General features: G+C 55.0%; 2 protein-coding genes across 2 annotated transcripts; both read left to right on the top strand.

The window, feature by feature from the left end:
* The first annotated feature begins 670 nt into the window (after positions 1-670).
* Positions 671-6,919, top strand: LOC128333169 (uncharacterized). The gene is made up of 13 exons (XM_053268325.1): positions 671-736; positions 1,585-1,654; positions 1,955-2,124; positions 2,493-2,615; positions 2,735-2,855; positions 2,946-3,083; positions 3,477-3,650; positions 3,826-3,975; positions 4,200-4,319; positions 4,421-4,529; positions 4,853-4,915; positions 5,183-5,374; positions 5,669-6,919. The coding sequence occupies exons 1-12, from the start codon at positions 672-674 to the stop codon at positions 5,365-5,367; spliced, it is 1,488 nt and encodes a 495-aa protein (XP_053124300.1). The 5' UTR covers position 671; the 3' UTR covers positions 5,368-5,374; positions 5,669-6,919.
* Positions 6,920-16,471: 9,552 nt separating this feature from the next.
* Positions 16,472-27,644, top strand: LOC128333144 (uncharacterized). Its single transcript, XM_053268262.1, has 20 exons — positions 16,472-16,537; positions 17,517-17,605; positions 17,929-17,992; positions 19,045-19,130; positions 19,457-19,529; positions 20,482-20,567; positions 20,902-20,980; positions 21,370-21,461; positions 22,310-22,379; positions 22,680-22,849; positions 23,218-23,340; positions 23,460-23,580; positions 23,671-23,808; positions 24,202-24,375; positions 24,551-24,700; positions 24,925-25,044; positions 25,146-25,254; positions 25,578-25,640; positions 25,908-26,099; positions 26,394-27,644. The coding sequence occupies exons 7-19, from the start codon at positions 20,936-20,938 to the stop codon at positions 26,090-26,092; spliced, it is 1,560 nt and encodes a 519-aa protein (XP_053124237.1). The 5' UTR covers positions 16,472-16,537; positions 17,517-17,605; positions 17,929-17,992; positions 19,045-19,130; positions 19,457-19,529; positions 20,482-20,567; positions 20,902-20,935; the 3' UTR covers positions 26,093-26,099; positions 26,394-27,644.
* The last annotated feature ends 226 nt before the right edge of the window (positions 27,645-27,870 follow it).

Raw genomic sequence — 27,870 nt, forward strand, 5'->3', positions numbered from 1 at the left:
CTCTCTCTCTCTCTTTCTCTCTCTCTTTCTCTCTCTCTCTCTCTCTCTGAATAAACACACTTTGATGCCACATGTAACCAGGTCTCAAGTGGTTCACAACCAACTAAATAGGTTGATGCACAAGGGCTCTTGGCATGCATTGATGTTCTTATGCCATGTCTCTCCTTTCTCCTCTCAGAGTCCAGAAGCCAAAGAAGTGGCTCATCAAGAAGATGATGATGAACACCTACACAGTGGAAGACTCGTCCTCTGCAGAGGTCAGAAATGACCCATTTCATCATCCATTTTTTCATGTGAACGGGCTCTAGGTTGTGTGTGTGTGTGTGTGTGTGTGTGTGCGTGCCCTGTTCCCCAGCAGGAGACAGAACATGGAATGGTTCTAGTTCTAGATGCTGCAGGATGGGAGGGATTGTGATTGGTGGGATGGGAGGAAATGCAGCTGAGGCATTGGAAAGGGGGCAAAAATGTGGTGAAAGGCTTTTCTTCTGGGCAGAGATGCCAAATGCCTTTTCTACCAAGAGGCACGTCTTATTTTAGAGCCGGATGTCTTCCCAACTGTCCCTTGGGCTTGGTTCCTCTCAGAAGCCTCGCAAGGTCAACGCAAGCCCTGGAACGCTCCCGTTTCTCTTCTCTCTCCTCCCCAGTGCTCCTCTACGGACGAGGACGACACGATGCATGAGATCAGCAGCATCGAGGACGAGGGGTGGGACTCTCCACCGACCCCCAGTTTGGCCAGGTAGGTACCCTCCTCTCAGCTGAAGGGCCTTAGGAGCCAGTAGGGAGCTGGGGGAGGAGAGCTGGTCTTGTGGTAGCAAGCATGGCTTGTCCCCATAGCTAAGCAGGGTCTGCCTTGGTTACATATGAATGGGAGACTTGATGTGTGAGCATTGGAAGAGATTCCCCTTAGGGGATGAAGCCGCTCTGGGAAGAGCAGAAGGTTTCAAGTTCCCTCCCTGGCAGCATCTCCAAGATAGGGATGAGAGAGATTGCTGCCTGTAACCTTGGAGAAGCCGCTGCCAGTCTGTGAAGACAATACTGAGCTAGATAGACCAATGGTCTGACTCAGTAGATGGCAGTTCCCTATGTTCCCTATGTTCCTATGGGGGGCTTTTAGCACAGTAAGCAGAAGGCTGCAGGGGACAGGGGCAGCTCCCCCATGTCTGAGCCCCACAGAGGGATGTTTCCTCCAACTTGCTCCCTGAGGACTCTGGAGGGGGAGTTCACCCAAGGAAGCCGATTGACAGCAGGTGCAAGACAGACACCAGCAAGTCTATTGCTGGCTATTAGCAGAGGGAGCTCCGAGACCCCCATGCTGTTGGCATGAGCGGGTGTTGGGGAGAAGGAGCAGGGGAGGGCTCCTGTCTCGATGCCCCCTTTGAACACTTCCCAGGGCTTCTCAGTGGGGAACGAAAGGCTGGACTTGGGAGATCTCTGGCCTGATGAAGTTCCCCTGCCAGCCACCTCCCAAGGGAGGCGAGATCCTTGCTTAGCATCTCTTTGGGTGCCCGTGTTCTTCTTCAGCTGGCTGCCATCTCCAACAGGACAGACCTTTGAGCAGCTTTTCTCTCTCCTCTCCTCTCTCAGGAACATCGACGAAGAGGAAAGAAGAGGACAGCTGGCCCCAGATTGGTTCTCCTCGGTCCATCTGGGAGAGGTAAGGGGTGCAAACCAAGGGTGACTTGACTCCACCCCTCTGCCCCTCCTTTCCTGCACTACACAGGATGGCGGCTTGGATGGCAGTCACTGTTCACACGGGAGTTGGAGACTTACCCTTTTCCCTTGTGGATGTCTTTCCCTTCCAGTTGACCTCATGCACCCTGAGCCAGAGGCAGCACCCTCCAGGCCCAGATGTGGGTGCAGACACCCATGGCACTGGCCTGGCCCTGGGGATTCTCCTGACCCATAACCGTCCCTCGGACTGTGTGCTGAGGCCTGACCCTCCTCTTCTTCGCAGGGGAGAGCAACAAAGAAGATCGGGGACGTCGTCCGGTGTGTGGAGTATGCCAGCGAGGTGGAGGAGAGGTTCCCCGAACTCCTGGTGGGCCTGGTCAACAAGATCCTCACCGGCCTGCAGAACACCACCGAGGGAGTCGGGAACCGAGACAGCCAAGACCTGCCTCCTCAGTAAGTCATGGCGGTGGGGAAAGCGGGGCCAGCAAGTCCTCCTTCCAGCACTCTGCGAGGACAGGCTAGGGTCATTTCTCCCATGTCCCACTCTGATGGGCGAGGAGCATTTCTGGCCTGTTGGGGTGACTCTGGCACGGTGGTCCCTTCCCTCAGCTCCACAGGGGAGACCCCAGAATTTGCAGCCCTCTTGGCTCTGCAGAGAGCCTAAAAATGCGTCTGCAGTGTTAAAAAACCAGCTGTGGGGAAAGTCACTTCACCCCTGTGGTCTCCCTCCCATGGTCCAACACAGTCGCTCCACCCTTGACACTACACCACCCCGCAAGGAGACACACACTTTGGTGACAGCAACCTTCTCTTCTCTGCAGGGAGACTGCGCAGATTGTCCGGACCCTGCTGGAGAGGGTGGCACAGGTGACCCCAGAGAAGACCTGCTGGGAATCCCTGTGCTCTCCGCAGAGCTGCCTCCAGGGTGTGGCCCTCTTGGTGAGGTAAGTAGGAGTGAATAGGAGATATCTCAGGAGGCCTGGGGGCTGGTGTGGTTTGGGTCAGGTCTGCTCTTTCTGGACCTTCCGCCCAGGACTCAGCAGGGTCTTTTGGTGTTTTGCAGGGCTCTCCTCCAGACACGGTCCTCCACAGTGGCCAGGCTGAAGGCATACCTGGCTTCCCTCTTCAGCCTGGACAAAGATCCAGAAGAGCATTCCCTCGCAGAGGTGGCCTTCTTTGTGGAGGTGAGCAGCGTCTTCCTCAGGGTGGGCTTCCCTGAGAGGAGGGTCTGGCCCCAGAGGCTAATGGATGTTTTCCTCCTTTCCCTCTTTTAGCTGCTCCTGAAAGACCAAGACTTTGCTGCCTTAGAGAAGACCTGGACGCTCCTGGTAGCGTGGCTAGTCCACCCCAGCCAGAACATCTGCTACCTGAGCGAAAGGGGACTTCTCCAAATTTATGGCACCCTGAAGGCGGTGAGTGACATCCCTGGGCATGGAGCATCCCTAGGCATGGAGACTCCTCTCTTTGGGGAGCCCTTCCTGAGGCTGGTGCTCCTAGGCATCCCCAGGTGTGATGGGGAGATTTCTCCAGTTGGGTGGATTCAGTCTGTGGAACCCTTGCCACAGGACGAAGGAGAAATGCTTAAGGGAAGGCACAGGAATGCATCTCTCAGTAGGAGCCTGATTCCCCACGTGCTCCAATGCCGCATTCTCCCCGCTCTTTGTGCCTCTGGGATGGCTTGAGTCATCTCCTCCCCAAGGCAGTGGATGGTGGCCAAGCAGCATCAAACACGGACAGCTCTGTGGTGCGTTTAGCAGCGGGTGGACTAGCATGTGTTTTCAAGGATCCACCTTTTCCCTCCCTAGGCCAAGAAAGCCCAGGATTTTAGTGCCGGGATCCTGGGAGGGCTCAGGACCTCCAGTCTGGAAGCCACTTTGGGGGTCCTGGCCTTCATGGAGCGGCTGAGGCACTGTCCATCAGAACACCAGGCCACGGTGAATGCTGTCCTGGCTGCCCTGTGCCGCCCTCTCTTCCACCACGTGAGTACTTGCACGCCAGCCCTCCGCCCCGGCTCTATGAGGGCCGGCCAACCTGCAGGTTCCGACTGGGTTGGAGAAGGGAAACCAGAAACCCCCTAGAGACCCATGCAAGCTCTTCATCAATTATGGAGGTGAGGAATTCCTCCCTAATAACAAGCCCTGTTCTTCTTTGTAGGAGGAGGCTAAGATCCGAAGGGCAGCCATGAGGACCCACCTGGATCTCCTGCAGCACCGCCACCACCACCACAAGGGTAGAGAGGAGAACATCACGACCCTCATCGCGGTGCTGATGCATGTGGAGGATGAAGACCTGGAGGTAGCACAGGTGAGGGCCCACTTCTTCCTGCCACCCCTATGAAGGTGTTTAGGCTTCCCCAAGTCCAGCCACCCAGTGGCAGGCTCCAGAGTTAGCCTCATGGGGTGGTGAATCCACAAGCTGTCCTGCTGTGGTTTGGCCCATCCAGGCCCTACTCCTTGAAGCCCCCTAAGAGGTTTCTTGGAATCCCTTGGCAGCCTTTTTCACTCCCATTCCGTTCTTTCTTTTGGCAGGCTGCGAAGGACAATCTGAGCCTCCTGGCGGAAGCCCTCCTATGGCACCTGGAGGGCAGGCTGCTGGCGCGGGACTCTTACAGCCTGCAGGAGCTGCTCCACAAGATCGCCAAGCGTCTGGTAAGGGCAGCCCCTTCCTGTCCATCCCTCGGCTCAAATGGCTCAAGGACCTTTGGGCGATGCTTTGCTCACTCGGGATTTGTCTTTGCTCTTGATCCCAGATTCGGCAGCTCGGCACAGAGGACGCCGTGGAGATGGAGGCCACCAAGATCCTGGGCTTCTTCCGCAGCGAGCAGCCTTCAGTGAGGAGAACGGCTGCCCTGCTGATCGGTAAGCGAAACAAGACTTTTGGGTCTCCCTTAGTGGGTCGTCTTGGTGGGCAAAGGTTCATTCTCTTGGAAGGCACTGCCAGAAGGGTGTGGAGGGGCAGGAGCTGTTCCCTCCCCAGGAGGACTGGCCCAGTGAGCGTTAGCGAGGTCTCTTGGCTTAATTTCCTTCCAAGGTGACGTAAGAGTCCCGGGAGGAATGGCTCAATCTGTCAGTCCCAGAGGGAGCAGAGAGGGGAGGACTTCCTCTCCTGAATGATGGGAAGTGGGCTGTCCATGCGCAGGGTCCTGAACTGTGGTCCCATTTCCTTCCACCCTTGTTTTTAGGTCACCTGGTCCACAAAAAGGGCAGCATCCTCACTGAAGGGAACATAGAGACCTTCCATGCTGGTAAGTGCCGGTTTCTGGGTGGGAAGGGGAAGTTTCTGTGAGGGGAGAGGCCTAGATTTAGGGACCACAGAGCTGGAATGGGCCACCTGTCCCCTCAAATGGAAGGTCCCGCTTGCATCCTCAGGGATGCTCAGCAGTAGGGTTTCCCAGAGTGCAGGGGAGAAAGAGTCAGGACTTGCGCCCTCTTGGTGTGGAAATGGTGGGGCTTGGCCAAGGGTGGGGTGATCTCTTCATGCCATTTCTGAACCTTCTCCTTCATCCCTCCAGCGCTGGAGAGCTTGCTTGGCGACCATGACCCCGAGGTCGGGAGAGTTGCCTGCAAGACAGAGAAGATTGTGAAGAAGGCCTTTTCCCTCCACTCCCGGCACGGGCTGCGGGCTGCCGTTCGGCGCTTGTGGGCGGGCTGTAAGAAGAAGAGACACCCGCCAGAGTACGGTGATCTCTCCACCTGACCGACTGGTGAGTAGACCAAGGCAGGGCTTCACTTGAAGGGGCCCCGATGGTTAGGGAGGGGGCTGGGGCTGCAGGAAGGGTGGGCAGGAATCTGGGCAACCCTCCCTCGTGTTGGAATGCCATCTTCGGACATTGTGGCCAGTTGTACAAGTAGCCCAAGGGAAAGAGGAAATCTCTCTCTTCCCTCTGGGAAATGAGGACACGGATATTCTGCCAGGAGTCCCTGGTGCTGGGTGGTGTCATGGGGGAGAGTGTGAGAAGACCCCCAATCTCTGAACCAATGTCCTTCTCTCTTTCCAGGAACAACAGCCCCGTGCTCTCCCCTTGAAGATCAGCAGCTGAAGGGAGGTTCAGGAAAGACCGTGCAGCGCAGGGGCCTCCCAGAAGACCTCCTCCAACCGCGTGGACACAAGATCTGTCCACAAGAAGACATCCAGCAGGGAAGTGCAGTTCTGTCTGAGGAGTGAGGGGGAAGCAGGCTCCACTCCCCTGGCCCAAGGAAGCCCCGCCTCTGGGGTGCAGAAGCCCCTCCCCTAGCTTCTGCTGGCAGGCAGTGGGAGGAGGCTACAGCACCACCCTGCCCCCAAGTGGCCCTTTGGAACCATTCTTGGGCTTCCCTTGGGTCCGGGGAGGCTGTGTGGCCCCAGCAGGAGGGCAAGGTCACCGCCTCCCTCCATTCCCACCAGCTGGCCAGGGAGCGCTCCCTCCTCCTTCCGCTTTTCTCCCCTTCCCCAGCGGCCTGGCTTCCCCTGGCAGGGGAAGCACCATCCAGGCATCCGCCCCCTCCCCTGCCGAGGGTGTGCTCCTCCCCCCCTCCACTCCCGCAGCCACGCCTCACTCCCCCCTCCGCTCCCTCCTCATTCCTCCTCAAACCGGTGCAGCAGCAGAGGAGCCCGGGAGACTCTGGGGGCCCCCTGCAGCCCCAGTAGCGCCCCCTGGTGCTGCCCGGTGGCAGGCCAGAGAATCCTCCTCTCCCTCCTGCTCCATGCTGTGGCTGCACAGTGGGGAGCCCGAGGTCAAGCAGAATTCTCTGGCTTGCCCCCCCCTCAACCCCCAGCCCCCTGCCCAATCCCCACTTGCTGGGCTGCCGGAGTGGAAAGGGAGGAGGAGCAGGGCAACCCCACTGATGCTGCTTTGTGCTTCTTGCAGGCTTGTGCTGCTGCTGGGCGGCTGGAGGAGTCGATCCGCCCCAGAAGAGGAGACCAAGTGAACGTGCCTGCAAGGAGCGGGGGTGGGGTGGGGTTGGGGGCTGGCTGGGACTCCCCCCAATTTTGTTTGCCCTGCCATTCCCTTCTTCTGTGTGACCCTGGGCTTCCTCCCTCCCCTCCTTCCCTTCCTCCCTCCCCCTCCCTCCCAGGGACAGAATGGGCTTTGCTGGTCGTCCCATTGGGGGCCGAGTAGGAATTTTTGGCTTTCCAACAGATTGGCCGAGATGGAAAGTTTTTTTGCCTACTCCATTCTGTCCTGTTTTGTTTCCTTTAGTTAGAAAGTTAAGTGATGACTTGTATCCTAATTAAGTATATGAATAAAGTTGCCCCTTTTGTTAAAAACCATCCCATCGTTTCTGAGTTCCTCTTTTCTTCTCGTCTCCCTTGGAGCGTTTGTGCCCACAGACTCCCAAGCTCACCTCTTGGCTGAGGGAGACGCTGCTACACTGCTGCAGGTCCATGCAAATGCCTCTTGCTTGGAAGCACTCACTCAGACAATTGGCTTGGATCACTCCAGAGGAGCCCACTTGAGGTTTGCCGCCAATGAGGTTTGCTGAGCACAGGATCCTGGGAGCAAGCTGCACCTTCCAATCGAGTGCCCGGAAAGCACAGCCTTGGCAAGGCCTGGCAAACTTACAAACCAAGGCCAAAATTCAATTAAAATGAAACCAAGGCAGACCCTGCTTAGCTAAGGGGACAAGTCACGCTTGCTACCACAAGACCAGCTCTCCTCTCCTCTGAGACGGGCGCTCTAGGCACCCGTCTCTGTGTGCACGCAGGCAACAAGCAGCCCAAGCACCCATCTGATCCCAGTGCCGGGGTAAAGGGCACGCTCGCACCCTCAACTTTGTCTAAAGGCTGGGCTTCAAAGTGGGGTTAGGCGGGCCAGCAGTGCCAGGGATGCCTGCGCTGCAGACGAGCAGCCTGGCTTAAACTGCTTCTTCTGGGAACCGTCTTCCTGAGAAACATAGCTAGGACAGTGAAGAGGGGAGCAGACCGCAGGAGAGAAGCGACCCCCACCCCCACCCCGGTCAGTCAAGAGCAGAGAGCAGGAAATCTGGTCCCTTCCCCATTCACAAAGGCAGGGGGTTCTCCAAGGCACCATTGCTGTGGAGACGGATGGGGCTCTCCTGTGCCGCAGCGGTGAGTTCCAGAGGTTCCTGGTAGAGTGGCGAGCAGCAAAAGATGGATCCCCTGGACGAGAACATGGCAGCACCGTGTGTGTGTGTGTGTGTGTGTGTGTGTGTGTGTCTGATTGCCCTGAAAAGTGCCTGACCCAGTTTTTGCTTCTCTCCTCAAAGGGGCCGGAAGGTGGTCATGGCGCCAAGCCAGTGGGCTTGTGGAGATCCTATCAGGACACGAGACTTGAAAGCCATCTGCTGCGCTTGGCTTAGTGGCCACAATGACTGGGAATAAAGCCCTGCTCTGACCTGAAGGAAGGAGGTTCCTTGCCTGGACCCCAATTGACACACACACACCTCCTCTGCCAAGCCTTCTGCTCCTCAGCAGCTCTATTACCCACATTTAGTGGGCGCCTCCCTCATGCCCTGTAACACCTGTGTGGAGAAGTCTCCCTTTGAAGACCCGGGGGGCCAAATGTTCAGAATATTCCTCCTGCCCCTTGGAGGAAAGGCACGGTCCTTTTTGTCCCCTTCCATGTGTGCTCAGGGATGGACTTCACACTGGATCCTGCAGGGTTGCCAACCTTTTTGCTAGCCTGGCTCCTGTGCCTTGAAAAAGAGCTTGACAGTCCAAAATTAAGCAGATGAAGCTTTTGCTGCAATGGAAATGAAGAGATGGGGAAATCTTCATCAGTTTAATTTCGATATGCCAGGTTTCCTGTAAAAGCATAAGAGCAGGAGCAGGTCGAGAGTTGGCAACCCTGCCTGCTGGTGCCTCGTGCCCACCACTGGGCCTGGGAGTTCCGCCATCCTTGTTTAGATCCAAATATGGCAGTTGCTGGAGGGGGGGTCCCCGTCCGGGAGTGTTTACCGGTCGCCATGGCGCTGTGGTTCCGACGGATCCTGATGGGGCTGGAGGTTCCGCTGCTGCCTTCAAACTCTCTGGACTCGACTGTTGGCAGGAGGATTTTCTGGCCTCTCCTGCTGCTCACGGCATATTTCCGTCCCATTTTGGCCGTGAGGGAGCGCAGAACATGGCCTCAGGCAAGGAGTCCAGAGTGAGTGTCCACCGCCCTGCCCCAAATAGGTTCAGTGTAGGGTGGGGGGGGGACCCAGAGGGGTTGGATTTGGGTCCAGGTGGAGACATTTAGGAAGTGAGACTGTCCTGGACCCTTTGAGCTGACCAAGGTGGGCATGAATGAACTGGCCCAGCGCACCTTCACAAGGTCTTCATGGAGCACCAGCCCCCCATGGATGGCTCAGAGCTCCATCAGCCCCTTCCCTCCTCCAGGACCTCATCCAGCGAGAAAGCACAGAGTGGAGCCACCTGCACAGAACGGGGAAGGGGCTCCCGGCCTCTCCGAGATCCCCACAGTTTTCCCCTTCAGAGGGGCAGGGTGGCCATATGAGGGTCGAAGAAAACAACACTGGTCATTCTTGGTAGTTGAGCATGACTGGAATGGATGGTGAAAAGATCCCAGGCTCAGGAGCATTTAAGCATCCAGCAACACCCCTGCAGCGAAGCTCCCCCTCTCTCTTTCTCTTTGGATAGATGGTGATGACCTCCATTTTTTGGAAGGCTTTTTCCTCTGTAGCTTTGCATGGGATTATATGAGTTCTATTGTTTGTTAGCCATTATTTTTAAATTAAAAGGAAGATATCAATTTAATGGAATGCGGGGGGGGGGGAGGAAGGAGGATAGAAATGGCGAATTCTGCCAAGTGGGAGTTGCAGGTTCTGTGGAGGATGGGAATTGCCCCCTCTTGATGAAGGGGGTGGGGGGGGACCCCCAGGGGTTGGATTTGGGTCAAGGTGGAGACATTTAGGAAGCTAGACTGTCCTGGCCCCTCTGGGCTGACCTTGTAGGGCAGGAAGGGACTGGTCCAGCCCATCTTCACGGGGTCTTCATGGAACAGCAGCCCCCCATCGATGGGTCAGAGCCCCATCAGTCCCCTCCGTCCTTCAGGACCTTATCCAGCGAGGAAGTGCAGAGTGGAGCCACCTGCACAGAGGAAGGGAAGGGGTTTCTGGTCTCTCCGAGATACCTGCAGCTTCCCCCTTCAGAGGGGCAGGATGGCCATATGAGGGACTTGAAGAAAACAACACTGGTCATTCTTGGGTAAAAGAAATGAAATGTTGAGGAGGGGGGATGGAGGAAGGATAGAAAGGGCCAGTTCTGCCAAGGGGGAGTCGCAGGTTCTGTGTAGGATGGGAATTGCCTCTCTTGATGTGGCATGGCTCCTCTGCTCTGAGCAAAAGCGTGACCTGTTTGAGCTGGTGAAGCCATTTCTAGGCTAAGGAGATGGGAAACTGCTTCACTAGCTTAAGATCTGCATGTCAGGCATCTGCTGAAGTCACAGGAGCCGGACCAGTTAACGAGTGGGCAACCCTGCCTCTTGATGCCTTGTGCCCACCACTGAGGCTGGGAGTTCCGCCATCCTTGTTTAGATTCAAATATGGCAGTTGCTGGAGTGGGGATCCCCGGCCGGGAGTGTTTACCGGTCGCCATGGCACTGAGGTTCTGATGGATCCTGATGGGGCTGGAGGTTCCGTTGCTGCCTTCAAACTCTCCGGACTCGACCGTTGGCAGGAGGACTTTCTGGCCTCTCCTGCTGCTCACGGCAAATTTCCGTCCCATTTTGGACGTGAGAGAGTGCAGAACATGGCCTCAGGCAAGGAGTCCAGAGTGAGTGTCCATGGACATGCCCCAAATATGTCAATGAGATGGGGGGGAGACCCCCAGGGGTTGGATTTGGGTCCAGGTAGAAACATTTAGGAAGTGAGACTGTCCTGGCCCCTTTGGGCTGATCCTGTTGGGCAGGAAGGGACTGGCCCAGCCCTTCTTCACGGGGTCTTCATCAGGGGTGTATCAAGCATGGGTCAGGCTGGGCATGTGCCCCGGAAGCCACATGAAGGGGGGGCACCATTTTTAAAAATTAAAAATCAATAAATAATGGCCACCAAAAACAAAATGGCCACTGCACATGCTCAAATGACTTCTCTGTGGCCCTAGGTCATGCCAAGCCTCACAGAGGCCATTTGAGCATGCGCTGTGGCCATTTTGTTTTCAGTGGCCATTTTTTAAAAACAAAATTTATTTTAATAAATGGCCACTGCACATGCTCAAATGGTCCCTGTGGGGCCCTAGAGGCTAGAGGATAGAGGGGAACATTTGCTTACCCCAAATGGCCTTTACCAAGCCCCCCGAAGGGGCGACAGGTAATTTTTTAAATAATAATAATAATAATATAAGTCACTGTACACATATTTAGTTTGGCACTATGTATGGAGAATCGGGGCTTGTGAATGCTGAGCTGAAGCTTATGAGCTAGGATTGTATTCATTTGCTCTTACTTTGCTTCTTGTGATAAGTGAGTTAAATGTAATGTCTTAATAATATGGCTATTAATGGTGAGTTTGTCTTTGAATCAGTGTGAAATCCTTAGTATTAAGGCCCACTGGGAGTTTCTTGCTCTCTTTCTCTCATTTTAACTGTCTTTCTGAAAGACTAGAATATATTCCAAGCAGTGACACAGTTTACTCTGCATATCCTTAAATTATTTTCAGAGTATCTGGGGAAAATCAAATTCTCCATTTATTTTAAAAACTGATTTAATAGTGATGCTACAATGCATAGTAGAGAATGAGACAGGCACTTCTCTTTAGTTTTCCAAGTATACCTCCACATAGTATTTGGGTATTTCATGAGCTGCAGCATACTGAAATGTGTAGTTTCCCAGCAATTTTTGGACTGGCTATATCCACTGCTAAATAGTTTTTGAGATATTAAAAGATTAACAAGCTTGACTTGTATTTTTCAGCTGTTATTATGGTAAAGTTATCTGAAAGATGGGTGTCAGATGTTTGGACAGGGGGCGCAATTTCAGTGCTTGCCCCAGGCGCTATTTCCCCTAGATACGCCTCTGGTCTTGGATGGCTCAGAGCTCCACCAGCCCCCTCCCTCCTCCAGGACCTCTTCCAGTGAGGAAGCACAGAGTGGAGCCTCCTGCACAGAACAGGGGAAGGAGCTCCTGGCCTCTCCGAACTCCCTGCAGTTCCCCCTTCAGAGGGGCAGGATGGCCATATTAGGAACTTTAAGAAAACAATACTGGTCATTCTTGGGGGATGAGCATGACTGGGATGGATGGTCAAAAGGGCCCAGGCTCAGGAGGATTTTAAACATCCTGCAAGACCCCCGCTGCGAGGCTCTCTCTCCTTCTCCCACTTTGGACAGATGGTGACGACCTCCTTGTTTTGGAAGGCTTCTTCCTCTATAGCTTTGCATGGGATTATATGAATTCACTATTTTTCAATTAAATGTAAGATATAAATTTAATGGAATGGGGTTGGGGAGAAGGAGAGAGGATAGAAATGTCCAGTTCTGCCAAATGGGAGTTGCCGGATATGTGGAGGATGGGAATTGCCCTCTCTTGATGTGGCCTGGCTCCTCTGCTCTGAGCAAAAGCGTGACCAGTTTGAGCAGGTGAAGCCATTTCAAGCCTAAAAAAGAAACAGTGGTGTTCTAATTCTAACTGTGGTTGGGAGTGCCAGGGCACATTGAGTTTCATGCTATGTCCAACAATGAACCTCCATTGTGATCAGCAAAAAGGCTGCCATTTTGGCTGCGAGAGAGCACAGAACATGGCCTCGGGCAAGGAGTCCAGAGTGAGTGTCCACCGACATGCCCCATATAGGTTAATGGGGTGGGGGGGAGACCCCCAGGGTTGGATTTGTGTCCAGGTGGAGACATTTAGGAATTGAGACTATCTTGGCCCCTTTGGGCTCACCCAGGTGGGCAGGAAGTGCAAGCCCATCCCATCTTCACTGGGTCTTCATGGAGCACCAGCCCCCCATGGATGGGTCAGAGGCCTGTCAGCCCCCTCCCTCCTCCAGGACCTCATCAAGAAAGGAAGTGCAAAGTGGAGCCACCTGCACAGAGGAAGGGAAGGGGCTCCTGGCCTCTCCGAACTCCCTGCAGTTCCCCCTTCAAAGGGGCAGGATGGCAATATGAGGGACTGGAAGAAAACAACACTGGTCATTTTTGGGAACTGAGCATGACTGGACTGGATGGGCAAAAGGGCCCAGGCTCAGGAGCATTTAAGCATCCAGCAACACCCCTGCAGGGTCTCTCTCTCTCTCTCTCTCTCTCTTTCTCTCTCTCTGGTTAGATGGTGATGATGCCCTCCTTGTTTTGGAAGGTTTCTTGCCTGTAGCTTTGCATGAGATTATATGTTCTGCCAAGTGGGCGTCGCAGGTTCTGTGGAGGATGGGAATTGCCCCCTCTTGATGAAGGGGGTGGGGGGGAGACCCCCAGGGGTTGGATTTGGGTCCAGGTGGAGACATTTAGGAAGCGACACTGTCCTGGCCCCTCTCATTGCCCTGTAACACCGGTGTGGAGAAGTCTCCCTTTGGAGACCTGAGGGGCCAAATGTTCAGAATATTCCTCCTGCCCCTTGGAGGAAAGGCACGGTCCTGTTGTCCCCTTCCATGTGTGCTCAGGGATGGACTTCAGTCTGGATCCTGCAGGGTTGGCCTGCAGGGTTGCCAACCTTTTTGCTAGCCTGGCTCCTGTGCCTTGAAAAAGAGCTTGACAGTCCAAGATCAACCAGATGAAGCTTTTGCTGCAATGGAAATGAAGAGATGGGGAAATCTTCACCAGTTTAATTTCTATATGCCAAGTTTCCTCTAAAAGCATAAGAGCAGGAGCAGGAAGAGAGTTGGCAACCATGCCTGCTAGTGCCTCGTGCCCACCACTGGGCCTGGGAGTTCCGCCATCCTTGTGTACATTCAAACATGGCGGTTGCGGGGGGGGGGGGCAGCCGGGAGTGTTTACCGGTTGCAACGGATCCTGATGGGGCTGGAGGTTCCGCTGCTGCCTTCAGTCTCTCTGGACTCGACCGTTGGCAGGAAGACTTTCTCTCCTCTCCTGCTGCTCACGGCAAATTTCCGTCCACTTTTCGTCGTGAGGGAGCGCAGAACATGGCCTCAGGCAAGGAGTCCAGAGTGAGTGTCCAGCACCCAGCCCCAAATAGGTTCAATGTTTGGTGGGAGCGGGTGAGACCCCCAGGGGTTGGATTTGGGTCCAGGTGGAGACATTTAGGAAGTGAGACTGTCCTGGCCCCTTTGAGCTGACCTTGTAGGGCAGGAAGGGACTGGCCCAGCCCATCTTCACGGCGTCTTCATGGAGCAGCAGCCCCCCATCGATGGGTCAGAGCCCCATCAGCCCCCTCCCTCCTCTAGTGCCTCATCCAGCAAGGAAGTGCAGAGTGGAGCCACCTGCACAGAGGAAGGGAAGGGGTTCCTGGCCTCTCCGAGCTCCCTGCAGCTTCCCCCTTCAGAGGGGCAGGATGGCCATATGAGGGACTTGAAGAAAACAACATTGGTCCTTCTTGGGTAAAAGAAATGAAATGTTGAGGAGGGGGATGGAGGGAGGACTGAAAGGGCTATTTCTGCCCAGGGGGAGTCGCAGGTTCTGTGGAGGATGGGAACTGCCCCCTCTTGATGTGGCCTGGCTCCTCTGCTCTGAGCAAAAGCTTGACCAGCTTAGCCCAAAGAGATGGGAAATGCATCACCAGCTTGATATCTGCATGCCAGCCTTCTGCTGAAGTCACAGGAGCAGTATTAGTGAGAGAGTTGGCAACCCTGCCTCCTGGTGCCCCATGCCCACCACTGGGCCCTGGGAGTTCAGCTAACTGAGCCAAGATACACCTTTCAAAGTGTTGATGCTCTCATATTTAGCAGGGGGAGAGCAACTTGTCCCCTCCATCCCCAGCACAGCATCTCTCCGGTGGTGTTGCTGGCATCTGCTTGATGTTTCTTTTTGGACGGAGAGCCCTTTGGAGACAGGGGACCATCTTATTCAGGTCTTCTTGATTTATTTCTCTGTGTAAACCACTTTGAGTACTTGGGTTGGAGAGTGGAATATACATCTCTGTAGTAGCCGACGGACTTGTTTAGATTCAAAAAGTGGCCGTTGCTGAGCTGCATCCCAGGGCTTGGTATGTTGACCTGGTCGCCATGGCGCTGGGGTTCAGATGGATCCTGATGCGGCTGGAGGTTCCGCTGCTGCCCTGGGAGCCCCTGGACTCGACTGGTGGCAGGAGGGCGTTGCGGTCTCCCCTGCGGCTCACGCCAAATCTGGTCCATTTGGGGCCATGTGGGAGCGCTGAACATGGCCTCCGGCAAGGGGTTTAGAGGGAGGGTTCACCACCCTGCCCCAAAGAGGTCCAATGTGGGGGTGGGGGGAGAGACCACCAAAGTTCTCAAAGCGGTTTGATGAGACATCTAGGATGGGAGTCTCCACTGGCTGCTTAGGAATGACCCCGGTGGGTGTGAAGTGGCCCAGCCCATGCTCACTCCTGCTCTCCTCTCTCCTTGGCAGGACATGGGAGAAGGATGCCCCTTACTCCGCGGCATGGGCAGCCTTGATGGGGCTACTCCTGTGGCTCCTCTCAGGTATGTCCTCCTGTTCCTCCTGGGTTATCTGGGCCCATTCTTGATTAATGGCACCTTGGATTTGGGACCCTCTCAAGAAACATGGCCCCTGCCAGGGTTTCATTGTTGGAGATCCAGCTCCAGATGCCATCGGCCTTTGCCACCAGTAACCCTGATGACCACGACAGGTCTCTCTCTGACCAAGACGTAGCCAGAAGTCAGATAGAGGTCTTTTCCTCTCAGCATCTACTTCTGAATAAAGCAGATTAGTTTAACCTTGTGTGAATCTCCCTGCTTATCATGGACAAGCTGTTGCCCCTGAGACCCTGTTGACTTCTGCTGTAATGGGAGTGAAATAGCTGCTGAATACTCTGCCATAGAAGTCATGACCCCCAACATTCATAAGCCCAACCCCCAAGGGGTCCCTGTTTTCAAGGGGCACCCAGTCTATGTTCTGACTATTGGAATGTGGGAAAGACATCAGAGAATGACAGCAAAGGCAGGCAAAGGGAGTTCCAAAGGAGAAGAGCCAATCAGTCTGAGCTACCTGGGTTTTGGGGGAGGATCCAGGGATTCAGGCACAGGAGGCAGGGGAGGGTTCTCGTGCACAATTTGCTCTCTAGGGTTTCAAATGAGGATGGGTGGGGTGGGGGGATCGGTCCCCTAGTCTGCTCTCTGAGGACTGAGGGGCTGTGGGGCTCCATGGGCTGGTGGGCCTGGCCCACCATTTCTCAATGCCTGGATTCCAGGTGAGCCCTGCAGCCACCCAGAGCGTGAGGCTGGAGCCAGGGTGTGGCTGGCTGCTCCTTCAGGGCTGGATCCGCTGGTGCCTCCTTGAGTGGTTGCAGGGCAAAGGGAGCAGTTGAGATGGGGAGTGATGGAAGCCCCTCTGGGGGCCAGAGGAGTGGGTTGTGGCAGCCCCTCGGAACAGGTGATGCTGAGTCAGACCATTGCTCTACTCTGACCAGTAGCCGCTCTCCAAACCCCAACCAAGGGAGCTGAGCTGTTTTAGAGGTTTTAAAAGTAGGCAGTATATACATATATATAAATCCAATGAATGAATGAATGAATGAATGAATCAGGAAAGAAGGAAAGAAAGAAAGAAAGAAAGAAAGAAAGAAAGAAAGCCCTTTATGTTGTGGAGAGCTGGGAGGGTATATAAATAAAATAAAATAAAATAAAATAAAATAAAATAAAATAAAGAAAGTAAGTAACCCTTATGTTGCAGGGAGCTTGGAGGGTTCTTGCCTTCACCCCAGCCCACTGCTGGAAACTGGCTACTCCGGGTTCCTTCGACACACTCTCTCACTCACTTGTGTCTTTTGTCCTTTTCCCCTCTCAGTGACTTCCAGCCACAGGAGATATATGAAGAGCGCTCCGTGGCCAAAACGAGCAAATGGTCACTGGTAAGGGATGAAAACCCAGTCTGTACATGGCAGGGCTGGGAGGGGGTGGGAGAGACCCCATCTCAAGCTAGAAGAAGGGCGTGTGGTAGAGATCCAGTCTTAGCAGGTTGAAGGGATGCTTTGAGAACTTGTCCGGAAAAGCCATATGCATCGATCTTTGCAGTGGTAGTAGCAGTGACTTGGGTGGGTGGGATGAGTGACAATCCGGGCTCAACTACAAGTGACTCAGGCAAAGGTGGGAGACCCTCGCTATGGAGGAAGCATCATGGGAACTTTAGGGATGGGAAGTGCTGAGAGGGAAGAGGGGTGTGTCTACCTATCTTCCAACCTCGCTTCTTCATTCCGCTCTCCTGCCCCAAATCTCTCCCTCCCCCAGGGTTCTAGACTTTGATTTTGTTCTGGACTACCAAGCAGAAAACACATCCAGGAAGGGAGCAGTCTGGAGGGGAACTAGAATGGGAAAGTCTTCTTTGGGGTAGATGGTGCACTCTTTCCCCCCTGCCACTTCTTGGCTCCACATGGCCCCCTTTCTGGTGTCATTGAAAAGGGCCTCAAAACACGGGTCTGCAGCATCAAGTGGCCAATAGCTCTGCCCAGCAAAGAGAAGAACTTAGCTAGGCTTTCCTTAATTAAAGGCACCATGAAAGAAACCACAGTGTCCCATGTAGCAGGAGGCCTGACTCTTCTTCGGGATCCTGCCACTCCAAATGTTGTGTAATAGCCATGATCTCACCCGACTGCCCAGGAATGGGCAGAAAGCTGGTTTCTGAGGTTCAGTAGATTCTTGGGTTTGGTTCCTCTCTGAGCCCAGTTACACGTTGGTAGACACGGTTTTGAGGTGCTAAGGAGCCACCTCCTGCTTTAAGCTCCTCTGTTAAGAAGGACCTCTTGAAGGAGGGTTGACGTTTGGACCCCAGATGCCCTGGAAAGGTCAAGTGGGCACCAGAGCACCCATTCCTCTCTCCATTCTCATCCACAGAAGTCATTCTCGGACGGCTCCAGGATTCAGACGGTCAACACTGGGAACGAGATCCTGGAAGAAGCACATGCCATCAGTTCCCCGAGGAGGTAGAGTTTCTTCTTGAACTTTTGTGTAGGGAAGGTTTTCTGTCCCCCTGGCAGCCTGGATCTGGGATGGATCCAGTGCCGCTGACTGGCAAGAGGTGCAGGGCAGACAAAAACAACGTCTTCATACATTGTGTAGAAGCATTCACTCTTCCAAGAATGGTGGTGGTGATGTCCGTTAGCTTTAAGGGCACAGAGGATAGCTTCCTGGAGGCCTGCCGGATGGCTGTCCCCTATTGGAAGCAGAGTGCTGGGCTAGATGCATCTTTGGTCTGATCCAGCAAGGCTCCTCCGAGGTACTCATGCCATTGTATTTCTTCCTGCAGTGTCTTCACGGTTGAGGAGGATGGATGGTTTCTGCAGACCGTGGACACCGAATGGTCTTGTGAGGTAAGGAAACGATTCCAGTCGCTTTTGTGGATGGGCTGGTGGAGGAGTGAGGGGAGATTGCATCTCCACCGTCAGGAGACAGAGGGGGGTCAGATCCAGAAAGGGGAGGAAATCCAGCTGCTGCATGTTGGCCAGAGGAGTACAGTGGGAACGTCGTGGCTAGGGAAGGATTCTGCAACCCTCTGCCTCTCCTTCCAATGGCCACCTTTCTGGGTTTGTGTGCTTTGGATATGAGGCGTCAAACGGCTCCCAAGACCCTGAGATGGGTCAGGAGAGGAGAGGGTCTTCCTGGCAGATATCTTCCAGGTCTCTTGACTGAAGAGGCATTTCTGTAGAGACAATCATGGTCCCCTCAGGTAAAAACAGCCCACAGCAGGACAGATGGCCCTCACTCCGGACTCAGGGGCCCATCTTGTCTCTCCCCTTGGAAAGGCTGTGCTAACCCTGTTTCCTGGGGAGAGGAGAGAAGAGAAGAGGACATGAAGGGGTGGGATCAAGAAGACTCTCTGGGCCAAACTATTGATGCCAGTGGGTCCCGTTCCTCTTTGTTTCCATTCCCCATGAAAGGAATGCAGAAGAAATGACAACAAGCAGTTAGCATTCCATTCTGGAGCTCCCATGCAGTGATGTTTCTGTTAATGGCTGGTTTTTGGGAGGGAAAGAAAGAGATTTCACAGACCTACCTGTCATGCTGTCTTTGGACTAGAGCTCCAGAGTGCAGCCAACTGATTCTGATGGCCCTTTTGAAGGATGGTGGCCATTTTGCTGACCACAGTAGATCATCTTACAATGGAGGTTCATTGTTGGACATAGGATGAAACCAAATGGCCACAAGCATGTGGTGGCTGTGCCCTGGCACTCCCAACCAGTTAGAATTAGAACACATGGTTGCTTTTTAATAAGGTTTTTTTGTCTTTAGAAAAAAATCAAAATAATTTAAAGAAATAAAAATGAACTCAAAGAAAATGTCAGGGGGAAAACTCCCTACGAATCCTAGGCCCTAGGAAGATCAGAGTGAGTACACACATTGGAAACCTTTGTCTCATTTGCAGAGTCCTGACATCCAAGAGGCCACGATCCCAGAAGACAACACTAGGGATCAGGAGCTGGACGTGGAGAGCTTTGTCAGTTCCCCGAGGTACTCTTTTCTCACCTGGAGGGGCAGCTCCATCGCTCATGGAAGTAGAGGACCTTCCTTAGGAGCCCATGCAAGTTTTTTGGGGGGGAGGTGGTTAGTTTAGCAAGAAGCCAAGGGTGGAGAGAAGCTCCGAGCAGCATGGAGGATTGTTTCCATGGAGACAGGTGTCTCCATGCCCAGCCCGTGGGCTTCCTGCAGGCATCTGGCTGTCCACTCCTGGAAACAGGGTGTTGGGCTGCATGCCTCATCCATCTTATCAAGCAGAGCTCTTTCTAAGCACTCGTGTTCTGATCTCATGTGTCTTCTTTCTTTCTTTCTTTTCTTAGCGTCCAGAGGCCAAGCACCGTGTTGAGGAGGCTGCAAAACACCGCTGCTGACCAAGAGCCATCCCTTGGAGAGGTCAGGAAGCCTCAACATCCTTGGAAGGACTGTGGGTTGGGCGTGTGGGTCCCCCGTGTTGGCCAGGAGTAGAGAGCATGTGGAATGGCCCCAGTTTTTGATGCTGCCGGGTGGGCGGCCATCTTCTGACAGTCGTTTGCTTAAAGCTATGGTAAAGGGACAGCCATGCCCTTAACAACACTGCATCCCAATGGTGGCACGGTGGGGGTGATAGGATTAAAGAAGATGGCCCCAAGGAGATGGCGGCCATGGCCTTGACGTCCGGTCCAGATCTCACAGTTAAAGGTGGAGCATCCTGTTGCTTTAATGGCAACCATTGAAAAACAGTGACAAATAAATGAAGAATGAATAAAAATACAAAACAATAAGCAAACTCAACCAAACCAATGAGAAATGAACTAAATGGAAAGGGGAAAGAACTGGGAAAGAAAGAGGAAAGGAGACCCCATTTTGGCATGCTTTTGCACGTGCCTTTAGTGTCCTCACTAAGGAGCCGACTGAAAGCATGAAGTGGACTGGAAGTGGTCTTTTCCAGTCACCAGAGCCATCGGGGCCCCAGCTGAGTGAGGGAGCGCAACATGTCTTGGGGGGGGGGGCGGCGGTTGATGCCTTTCCCCTCTGCCATTTGCATGAGTGCGCAAAGGCCTGAAATCAGCCCGACCGACCTCACTGCGAGGAAGGCGGGCACGAGAGAGGAGCTCTTTCGCCATCTCTCCCGCCCGCCTCCAGCCAGCACGCCTGGGCTCCAAAGTGGTTTTTAAGAAAATTGAAAATCAGGAAAGCGGGAGGAATTGTGTCCAGAACTGGACGATCCCCTTCCGGCCCACTTCCTGCGTTCAGCTCACCCGGTGATGACCGCTGGAAGGTGCCAGGCTGGCCATTTCCCTGCTGAAGCCTAGGAAGCCAATGCGAGGGCCAGAGCAGCCATTTCTCCCCCTTCTCTCCTTCACAGAGTTCTTCCTTCCCGGGGGCCGAGACTCCACCCGCCAGCGTGGAGGAAGAGGGGTCGGAAGGGGACTATGCCACCAGTTCCCCCAGGTACCTTTCTCAGCTGAAGGGCCGCTCCAGGGATCAGAGAGGCGGATCACCTTCCCCAGGAGCCTTGGTTGATTAGACATGTTCATGGAGGAGAAGCCAGTTGAAGACTATTACCCATGACAGCCAAGGAACCTCTGAATCTCCAGATTTCTCTCTCTCTCTCTCTTTCTCTCTCTCTTTCTCTCTCTCTCTCTCTCTCTCTCTGAATAAACACACTTTGATGCCACATGTAACCAGGTCTCAAGTGGTTCACAACCAACTAAATAGGTTGATGCACAAGGGCTCTTGGCATGCATTGATGTTCTTATGCCATGTCTCTCCTTTCTCCTCTCAGAGTCCAGAAGCCAAAGAAGTGGCTCATCAAGAAGATGATGATGAACACCTACACAGTGGAAGACTCGTCCTCTGCAGAGGTCAGAAATGACCCATTTCATCATCCATTTTTTCATGTGAACGGGCTCTAGGTTGTGTGTGTGTGTGTGTGTGTGTGTGTGTGCGTGCCCTGTTCCCCAGCAGGAGACAGAACATGGAATGGTTCTAGTTCTAGATGCTGCAGGATGGGAGGGATTGTGATTGGTGGGATGGGAGGAAATGCAGCTGAGGCATTGGAAAGGGGGCAAAAATGTGGTGAAAGGCTTTTCTTCTGGGCAGAGATGCCAAATGCCTTTTCTACCAAGAGGCACGTCTTATTTTAGAGCCGGATGTCTTCCCAACTGTCCCTTGGGCTTGGTTCCTCTCAGAAGCCTCGCAAGGTCAACGCAAGCCCTGGAACGCTCCCGTTTCTCTTCTCTCTCCTCCCCAGTGCTCCTCTACGGACGAGGACGACACGATGCATGAGATCAGCAGCATCGAGGACGAGGTGTGGGACTCTCCACCGACCCCCAGTTTGGCCAGGTAGGTACCCTCCTCTCAGCTGAAGGGCCTTAGGAGCCAGTAGGGAGCTGGGGGAGGAGAGCTGGTCTTGTGGTAGCAAGCATGGCTTGTCCCCATAGCTAAGCAGGGTCTGCCTTGGTTACATATGAATGGGAGACTTGATGTGTGAGCATTGGAAGAGATTCCCCTTAGGGGATGAAGCCGCTCTGGGAAGAGCAGAAGGTTTCAAGTTCCCTCCCTGGCAGCATCTCCAAGATAGGGATGAGAGAGATTGCTGCCTGTAACCTTGGAGAAGCCGCTGCCAGTCTGTGAAGACAATACTGAGCTAGATAGACCAATGGTCTGACTCAGTAGATGGCAGTTCCCTATGTTCCCTATGTTCCTATGGGGGGCTTTTAGCACAGTAAGCAGAAGGCTGCAGGGGACAGGGGCAGCTCCCCCATGTCTGAGCCCCACAGAGGGATGTTTCCTCCAACTTGCTCCCTGAGGACTCTGGAGGGGGAGTTCACCCAAGGAAGCCGATTGACAGCAGGTGCAAGACAGACACCAGCAAGTCTATTGCTGGCTATTAGCAGAGGGAGCTCCGAGACCCCCATGCTGTTGGCATGAGCGGGTGTTGGGGAGAAGGAGCAGGGGAGGGCTCCTGTCTCGATGCCCCCTTTGAACACTTCCCAGGGCTTCTCAGTGGGGAACGAAAGGCTGGACTTGGGAGATCTCTGGCCTGATGAAGTTCCCCTGCCAGCCACCTCCCAAGGGAGGCGAGATCCTTGCTTAGCATCTCTTTGGGTGCCCGTGTTCTTCTTCAGCTGGCTGCCATCTCCAACAGGACAGACCTTTGAGCAGCTTTTCTCTCTCCTCTCCTCTCTCAGGAACATCGACGAAGAGGAAAGAAGAGGACAGCTGGCCCCAGATTGGTTCTCCTCGGTCCATCTGGGAGAGGTAAGGGGTGCAAACCAAGGGTGACTTGACTCCACCCCTCTGCCCCTCCTTTCCTGCACTACACAGGATGGCGGCTTGGATGGCAGTCACTGTTCACACGGGAGTTGGAGACTTACCCTTTTCCCTTGTGGATGTCTTTCCCTTCCAGTTGACCTCATGCACCCTGAGCCAGAGGCAGCACCCTCCAGGCCCAGATGTGGGTGCAGACACCCATGGCACTGGCCTGGCCCTGGGGATTCTCCTGACCCATAACCGTCCCTCGGACTGTGTGCTGAGGCCTGACCCTCCTCTTCTTCGCAGGGGAGAGCAACAAAGAAGATCGGGGACGTCGTCCGGTGTGTGGAGTATGCCAGCGAGGTGGAGGAGAGGTTCCCCGAACTCCTGGTGGGCCTGGTCAACAAGATCCTCACCGGCCTGCAGAACACCACCGAGGGAGTCGGGAACCGAGACAGCCAAGACCTGCCTCCTCAGTAAGTCATGGCGGTGGGGAAAGCGGGGCCAGCAAGTCCTCCTTCCAGCACTCTGCGAGGACAGGCTAGGGTCATTTCTCCCATGTCCCACTCTGATGGGCGAGGAGCATTTCTGGCCTGTTGGGGTGACTCTGGCACGGTGGTCCCTTCCCTCAGCTCCACAGGGGAGACCCCAGAATTTGCAGCCCTCTTGGCTCTGCAGAGAGCCTAAAAATGCGTCTGCAGTGTTAAAAAACCAGCTGTGGGGAAAGTCACTTCACCCCTGTGGTCTCCCTCCCATGGTCCAACACAGTCGCTCCACCCTTGACACTACACCACCCCGCAAGGAGACACACACTTTGGTGACAGCAACCTTCTCTTCTCTGCAGGGAGACTGCGCAGATTGTCCGGACCCTGCTGGAGAGGGTGGCACAGGTGACCCCAGAGAAGACCTGCTGGGAATCCCTGTGCTCTCCGCAGAGCTGCCTCCAGGGTGTGGCCCTCTTGGTGAGGTAAGTAGGAGTGAATAGGAGATATCTCAGGAGGCCTGGGGGCTGGTGTGGTTTGGGTCAGGTCTGCTCTTTCTGGACCTTCCGCCCAGGACTCAGCAGGGTCTTTTGGTGTTTTGCAGGGCTCTCCTCCAGACACGGTCCTCCACAGTGGCCAGGCTGAAGGCATACCTGGCTTCCCTCTTCAGCCTGGACAAAGATCCAGAAGAGCATTCCCTCGCAGAGGTGGCCTTCTTTGTGGAGGTGAGCAGCGTCTTCCTCAGGGTGGGCTTCCCTGAGAGGAGGGTCTGGCCCCAGAGGCTAATGGATGTTTTCCTCCTTTCCCTCTTTTAGCTGCTCCTGAAAGACCAAGACTTTGCTGCCTTAGAGAAGACCTGGACGCTCCTGGTAGCGTGGCTAGTCCACCCCAGCCAGAACATCTGCTACCTGAGCGAAAGGGGACTTCTCCAAATTTATGGCACCCTGAAGGCGGTGAGTGACATCCCTGGGCATGGAGCATCCCTAGGCATGGAGACTCCTCTCTTTGGGGAGCCCTTCCTGAGGCTGGTGCTCCTAGGCATCCCCAGGTGTGATGGGGAGATTTCTCCAGTTGGGTGGATTCAGTCTGTGGAACCCTTGCCACAGGACGAAGGAGAAATGCTTAAGGGAAGGCACAGGAATGCATCTCTCAGTAGGAGCCTGATTCCCCACGTGCTCCAATGCCGCATTCTCCCCGCTCTTTGTGCCTCTGGGATGGCTTGAGTCATCTCCTCCCCAAGGCAGTGGATGGTGGCCAAGCAGCATCAAACACGGACAGCTCTGTGGTGCGTTTAGCAGCGGGTGGACTAGCATGTGTTTTCAAGGATCCACCTTTTCCCTCCCTAGGCCAAGAAAGCCCAGGATTTTAGTGCCGGGATCCTGGGAGGGCTCAGGACCTCCAGTCTGGAAGCCACTTTGGGGGTCCTGGCCTTCATGGAGCGGCTGAGGCACTGTCCATCAGAACACCAGGCCACGGTGAATGCTGTCCTGGCTGCCCTGTGCCGCCCTCTCTTCCACCACGTGAGTACTTGCACGCCAGCCCTCCGCCCCGGCTCTATGAGGGCCGGCCAACCTGCAGGTTCCGACTGGGTTGGAGAAGGGAAACCAGAAACCCCCTAGAGACCCATGCAAGCTCTTCATCAATTATGGAGGTGAGGAATTCCTCCCTAATAACAAGCCCTGTTCTTCTTTGTAGGAGGAGGCTAAGATCCGAAGGGCAGCCATGAGGACCCACCTGGATCTCCTGCAGCACCGCCACCACCACCACAAGGGTAGAGAGGAGAACATCACGACCCTCATCGCGGTGCTGATGCATGTGGAGGATGAAGACCTGGAGGTAGCACAGGTGAGGGCCCACTTCTTCCTGCCACCCCTATGAAGGTGTTTAGGCTTCCCCAAGTCCAGCCACCCAGTGGCAGGCTCCAGAGTTAGCCTCATGGGGTGGTGAATCCACAAGCTGTCCTGCTGTGGTTTGGCCCATCCAGGCCCTACTCCTTGAAGCCCCCTAAGAGGTTTCTTGGAATCCCTTGGCAGCCTTTTTCACTCCCATTCCGTTCTTTCTTTTGGCAGGCTGCGAAGGACAATCTGAGCCTCCTGGCGGAAGCCCTCCTATGGCACCTGGAGGGCAGGCTGCTGGCGCGGGACTCTTACAGCCTGCAGGAGCTGCTCCACAAGATCGCCAAGCGTCTGGTAAGGGCAGCCCCTTCCTGTCCATCCCTCGGCTCAAATGGCTCAAGGACCTTTGGGCGATGCTTTGCTCACTCGGGATTTGTCTTTGCTCTTGATCCCAGATTCGGCAGCTCGGCACAGAGGACGCCGTGGAGATGGAGGCCACCAAGATCCTGGGCTTCTTCCGCAGCGAGCAGCCTTCAGTGAGGAGAACGGCTGCCCTGCTGATCGGTAAGCGAAACAAGACTTTTGGGTCTCCCTTAGTGGGTCGTCTTGGTGGGCAAAGGTTCATTCTCTTGGAAGGCACTGCCAGAAGGGTGTGGAGGGGCAGGAGCTGTTCCCTCCCCAGGAGGACTGGCCCAGTGAGCGTTAGCGAGGTCTCTTGGCTTAATTTCCTTCCAAGGTGACGTAAGAGTCCCGGGAGGAATGGCTCAATCTGTCAGTCCCAGAGGGAGCAGAGAGGGGAGGACTTCCTCTCCTGAATGATGGGAAGTGGGCTGTCCATGCGCAGGGTCCTGAACTGTGGTCCCATTTCCTTCCACCCTTGTTTTTAGGTCACCTGGTCCACAAAAAGGGCAGCATCCTCACTGAAGGGAACATAGAGACCTTCCATGCTGGTAAGTGCCGGTTTCTGGGTGGGAAGGGGAAGTTTCTGTGAGGGGAGAGGCCTAGATTTAGGGACCACAGAGCTGGAATGGGCCACCTGTCCCCTCAAATGGAAGGTCCCGCTTGCATCCTCAGGGATGCTCAGCAGTAGGGTTTCCCAGAGTGCAGGGGAGAAAGAGTCAGGACTTGCGCCCTCTTGGTGTGGAAATGGTGGGGCTTGGCCAAGGGTGGGGTGATCTCTTCATGCCATTTCTGAACCTTCTCCTTCATCCCTCCAGCGCTGGAGAGCTTGCTTGGCGACCATGACCCCGAGGTCGGGAGAGTTGCCTGCAAGACAGAGAAGATTGTGAAGAAGGCCTTTTCCCTCCACTCCCGGCACGGGCTGCGGGCTGCCGTTCGGCGCTTGTGGGCGGGCTGTAAGAAGAAGAGACACCCGCCAGAGTACGGTGATCTCTCCACCTGACCGACTGGTGAGTAGACCAAGGCAGGGCTTCACTTGAAGGGGCCCCGATGGTTAGGGAGGGGGCTGGGGCTGCAGGAAGGGTGGGCAGGAATCTGGGCAACCCTCCCTCGTGTTGGAATGCCATCTTCGGACATTGTGGCCAGTTGTACAAGTAGCCCAAGGGAAAGAGGAAATCTCTCTCTTCCCTCTGGGAAATGAGGACACGGATATTCTGCCAGGAGTCCCTGGTGCTGGGTGGTGTCATGGGGGAGAGTGTGAGAAGACCCCCAATCTCTGAACCAATGTCCTTCTCTCTTTCCAGGAACAACAGCCCCGTGCTCTCCCCTTGAAGATCAGCAGCTGAAGGGAGGTTCAGGAAAGACCGTGCAGCGCAGGGGCCTCCCAGAAGACCTCCTCCAACCGCGTGGACACAAGATCTGTCCACAAGAAGACATCCAGCAGGGAAGTGCAGTTCTGTCTGAGGAGTGAGGGGGAAGCAGGCTCCACTCCCCTGGCCCAAGGAAGCCCCGCCTCTGGGGTGCAGAAGCCCCTCCCCTAGCTTCTGCTGGCAGGCAGTGGGAGGAGGCTACAGCACCACCCTGCCCCCAAGTGGCCCTTTGGAACCATTCTTGGGCTTCCCTTGGGTCCGGGGAGGCTGTGTGGCCCCAGCAGGAGGGCAAGGTCACCGCCTCCCTCCATTCCCACCAGCTGGCCAGGGAGCGCTCCCTCCTCCTTCCGCTTTTCTCCCCTTCCCCAGCGGCCTGGCTTCCCCTGGCAGGGGAAGCACCATCCAGGCATCCGCCCCCTCCCCTGCCGAGGGTGTGCTCCTCCCCCCCTCCACTCCCGCAGCCACGCCTCACTCCCCCCTCCGCTCCCTCCTCATTCCTCCTCAAACCGGTGCAGCAGCAGAGGAGCCCGGGAGACTCTGGGGGCCCCCTGCAGCCCCAGTAGCGCCCCCTGGTGCTGCCCGGTGGCAGGCCAGAGAATCCTCCTCTCCCTCCTGCTCCATGCTGTGGCTGCACAGTGGGGAGCCCGAGGTCAAGCAGAATTCTCTGGCTTGCCCCCCCCTCAACCCCCAGCCCCCTGCCCAATCCCCACTTGCTGGGCTGCCGGAGTGGAAAGGGAGGAGGAGCAGGGCAACCCCACTGATGCTGCTTTGTGCTTCTTGCAGGCTTGTGCTGCTGCTGGGCGGCTGGAGGAGTCGATCCGCCCCAGAAGAGGAGACCAAGTGAACGTGCCTGCAAGGAGCGGGGGTGGGGTGGGGTTGGGGGCTGGCTGGGACTCCCCCCAATTTTGTTTGCCCTGCCATTCCCTTCTTCTGTGTGACCCTGGGCTTCCTCCCTCCCCTCCTTCCCTTCCTCCCTCCCCCTCCCTCCCAGGGACAGAATGGGCTTTGCTGGTCGTCCCATTGGGGGCCGAGTAGGAATTTTTGGCTTTCCAACAGATTGGCCGAGATGGAAAGTTTTTTTGCCTACTCCATTCTGTCCTGTTTTGTTTCCTTTAGTTAGAAAGTTAAGTGATGACTTGTATCCTAATTAAGTATATGAATAAAGTTGCCCCTTTTGTTAAAAACCATCCCATCGTTTCTGAGTTCCTCTTTTCTTCTCGTCTCCCTTGGAGCGTTTGTGCCCACAGACTCCCAAGCTCACCTCTTGGCTGAGGGAGACGCTGCTACACTGCTGCAGGTCCATGCAAATGCCTCTTGCTTGGAAGCACTCACTCAGACAATTGGCTTGGATCACTCCAGAGGAGCCCACTTGAGGTTTGCCGCCAATGAGGTTTGCTGAGCACAGGATCCT

The sequence above is a fragment of the Hemicordylus capensis genome, chromosome 7 (genome assembly GCF_027244095.1).
Source record: "Hemicordylus capensis ecotype Gifberg chromosome 7, rHemCap1.1.pri, whole genome shotgun sequence".
NCBI classification, from domain to species: Eukaryota; Metazoa; Chordata; class Lepidosauria; order Squamata; family Cordylidae; genus Hemicordylus; species Hemicordylus capensis.

Coding starts and splice junctions, on each gene's coding strand:
- LOC128333169 (XM_053268325.1), top strand. CDS start 672: ATGCATGAGATCAGCAGCATCGAGGACGAGGGGTGGGACTCTCCACCG. Junction 1,655..1,954: donor CCTCGGTCCATCTGGGAGAG/GTAAGGGGTGCA, acceptor TCTTCTTCGCAG/GGGAGAGCAACAAAGAAGAT. Junction 4,530..4,852: donor AACGGCTGCCCTGCTGATCG/GTAAGCGAAACA, acceptor CCTTGTTTTTAG/GTCACCTGGTCCACAAAAAG.
- LOC128333144 (XM_053268262.1), top strand. CDS start 20,936: ATGATGATGAACACCTACACAGTGGAAGACTCGTCCTCTGCAGAG. Junction 21,462..22,309: donor CCGACCCCCAGTTTGGCCAG/GTAGGTACCCTC, acceptor CTCCTCTCTCAG/GAACATCGACGAAGAGGAAA. Junction 25,641..25,907: donor CATAGAGACCTTCCATGCTG/GTAAGTGCCGGT, acceptor TCATCCCTCCAG/CGCTGGAGAGCTTGCTTGGC.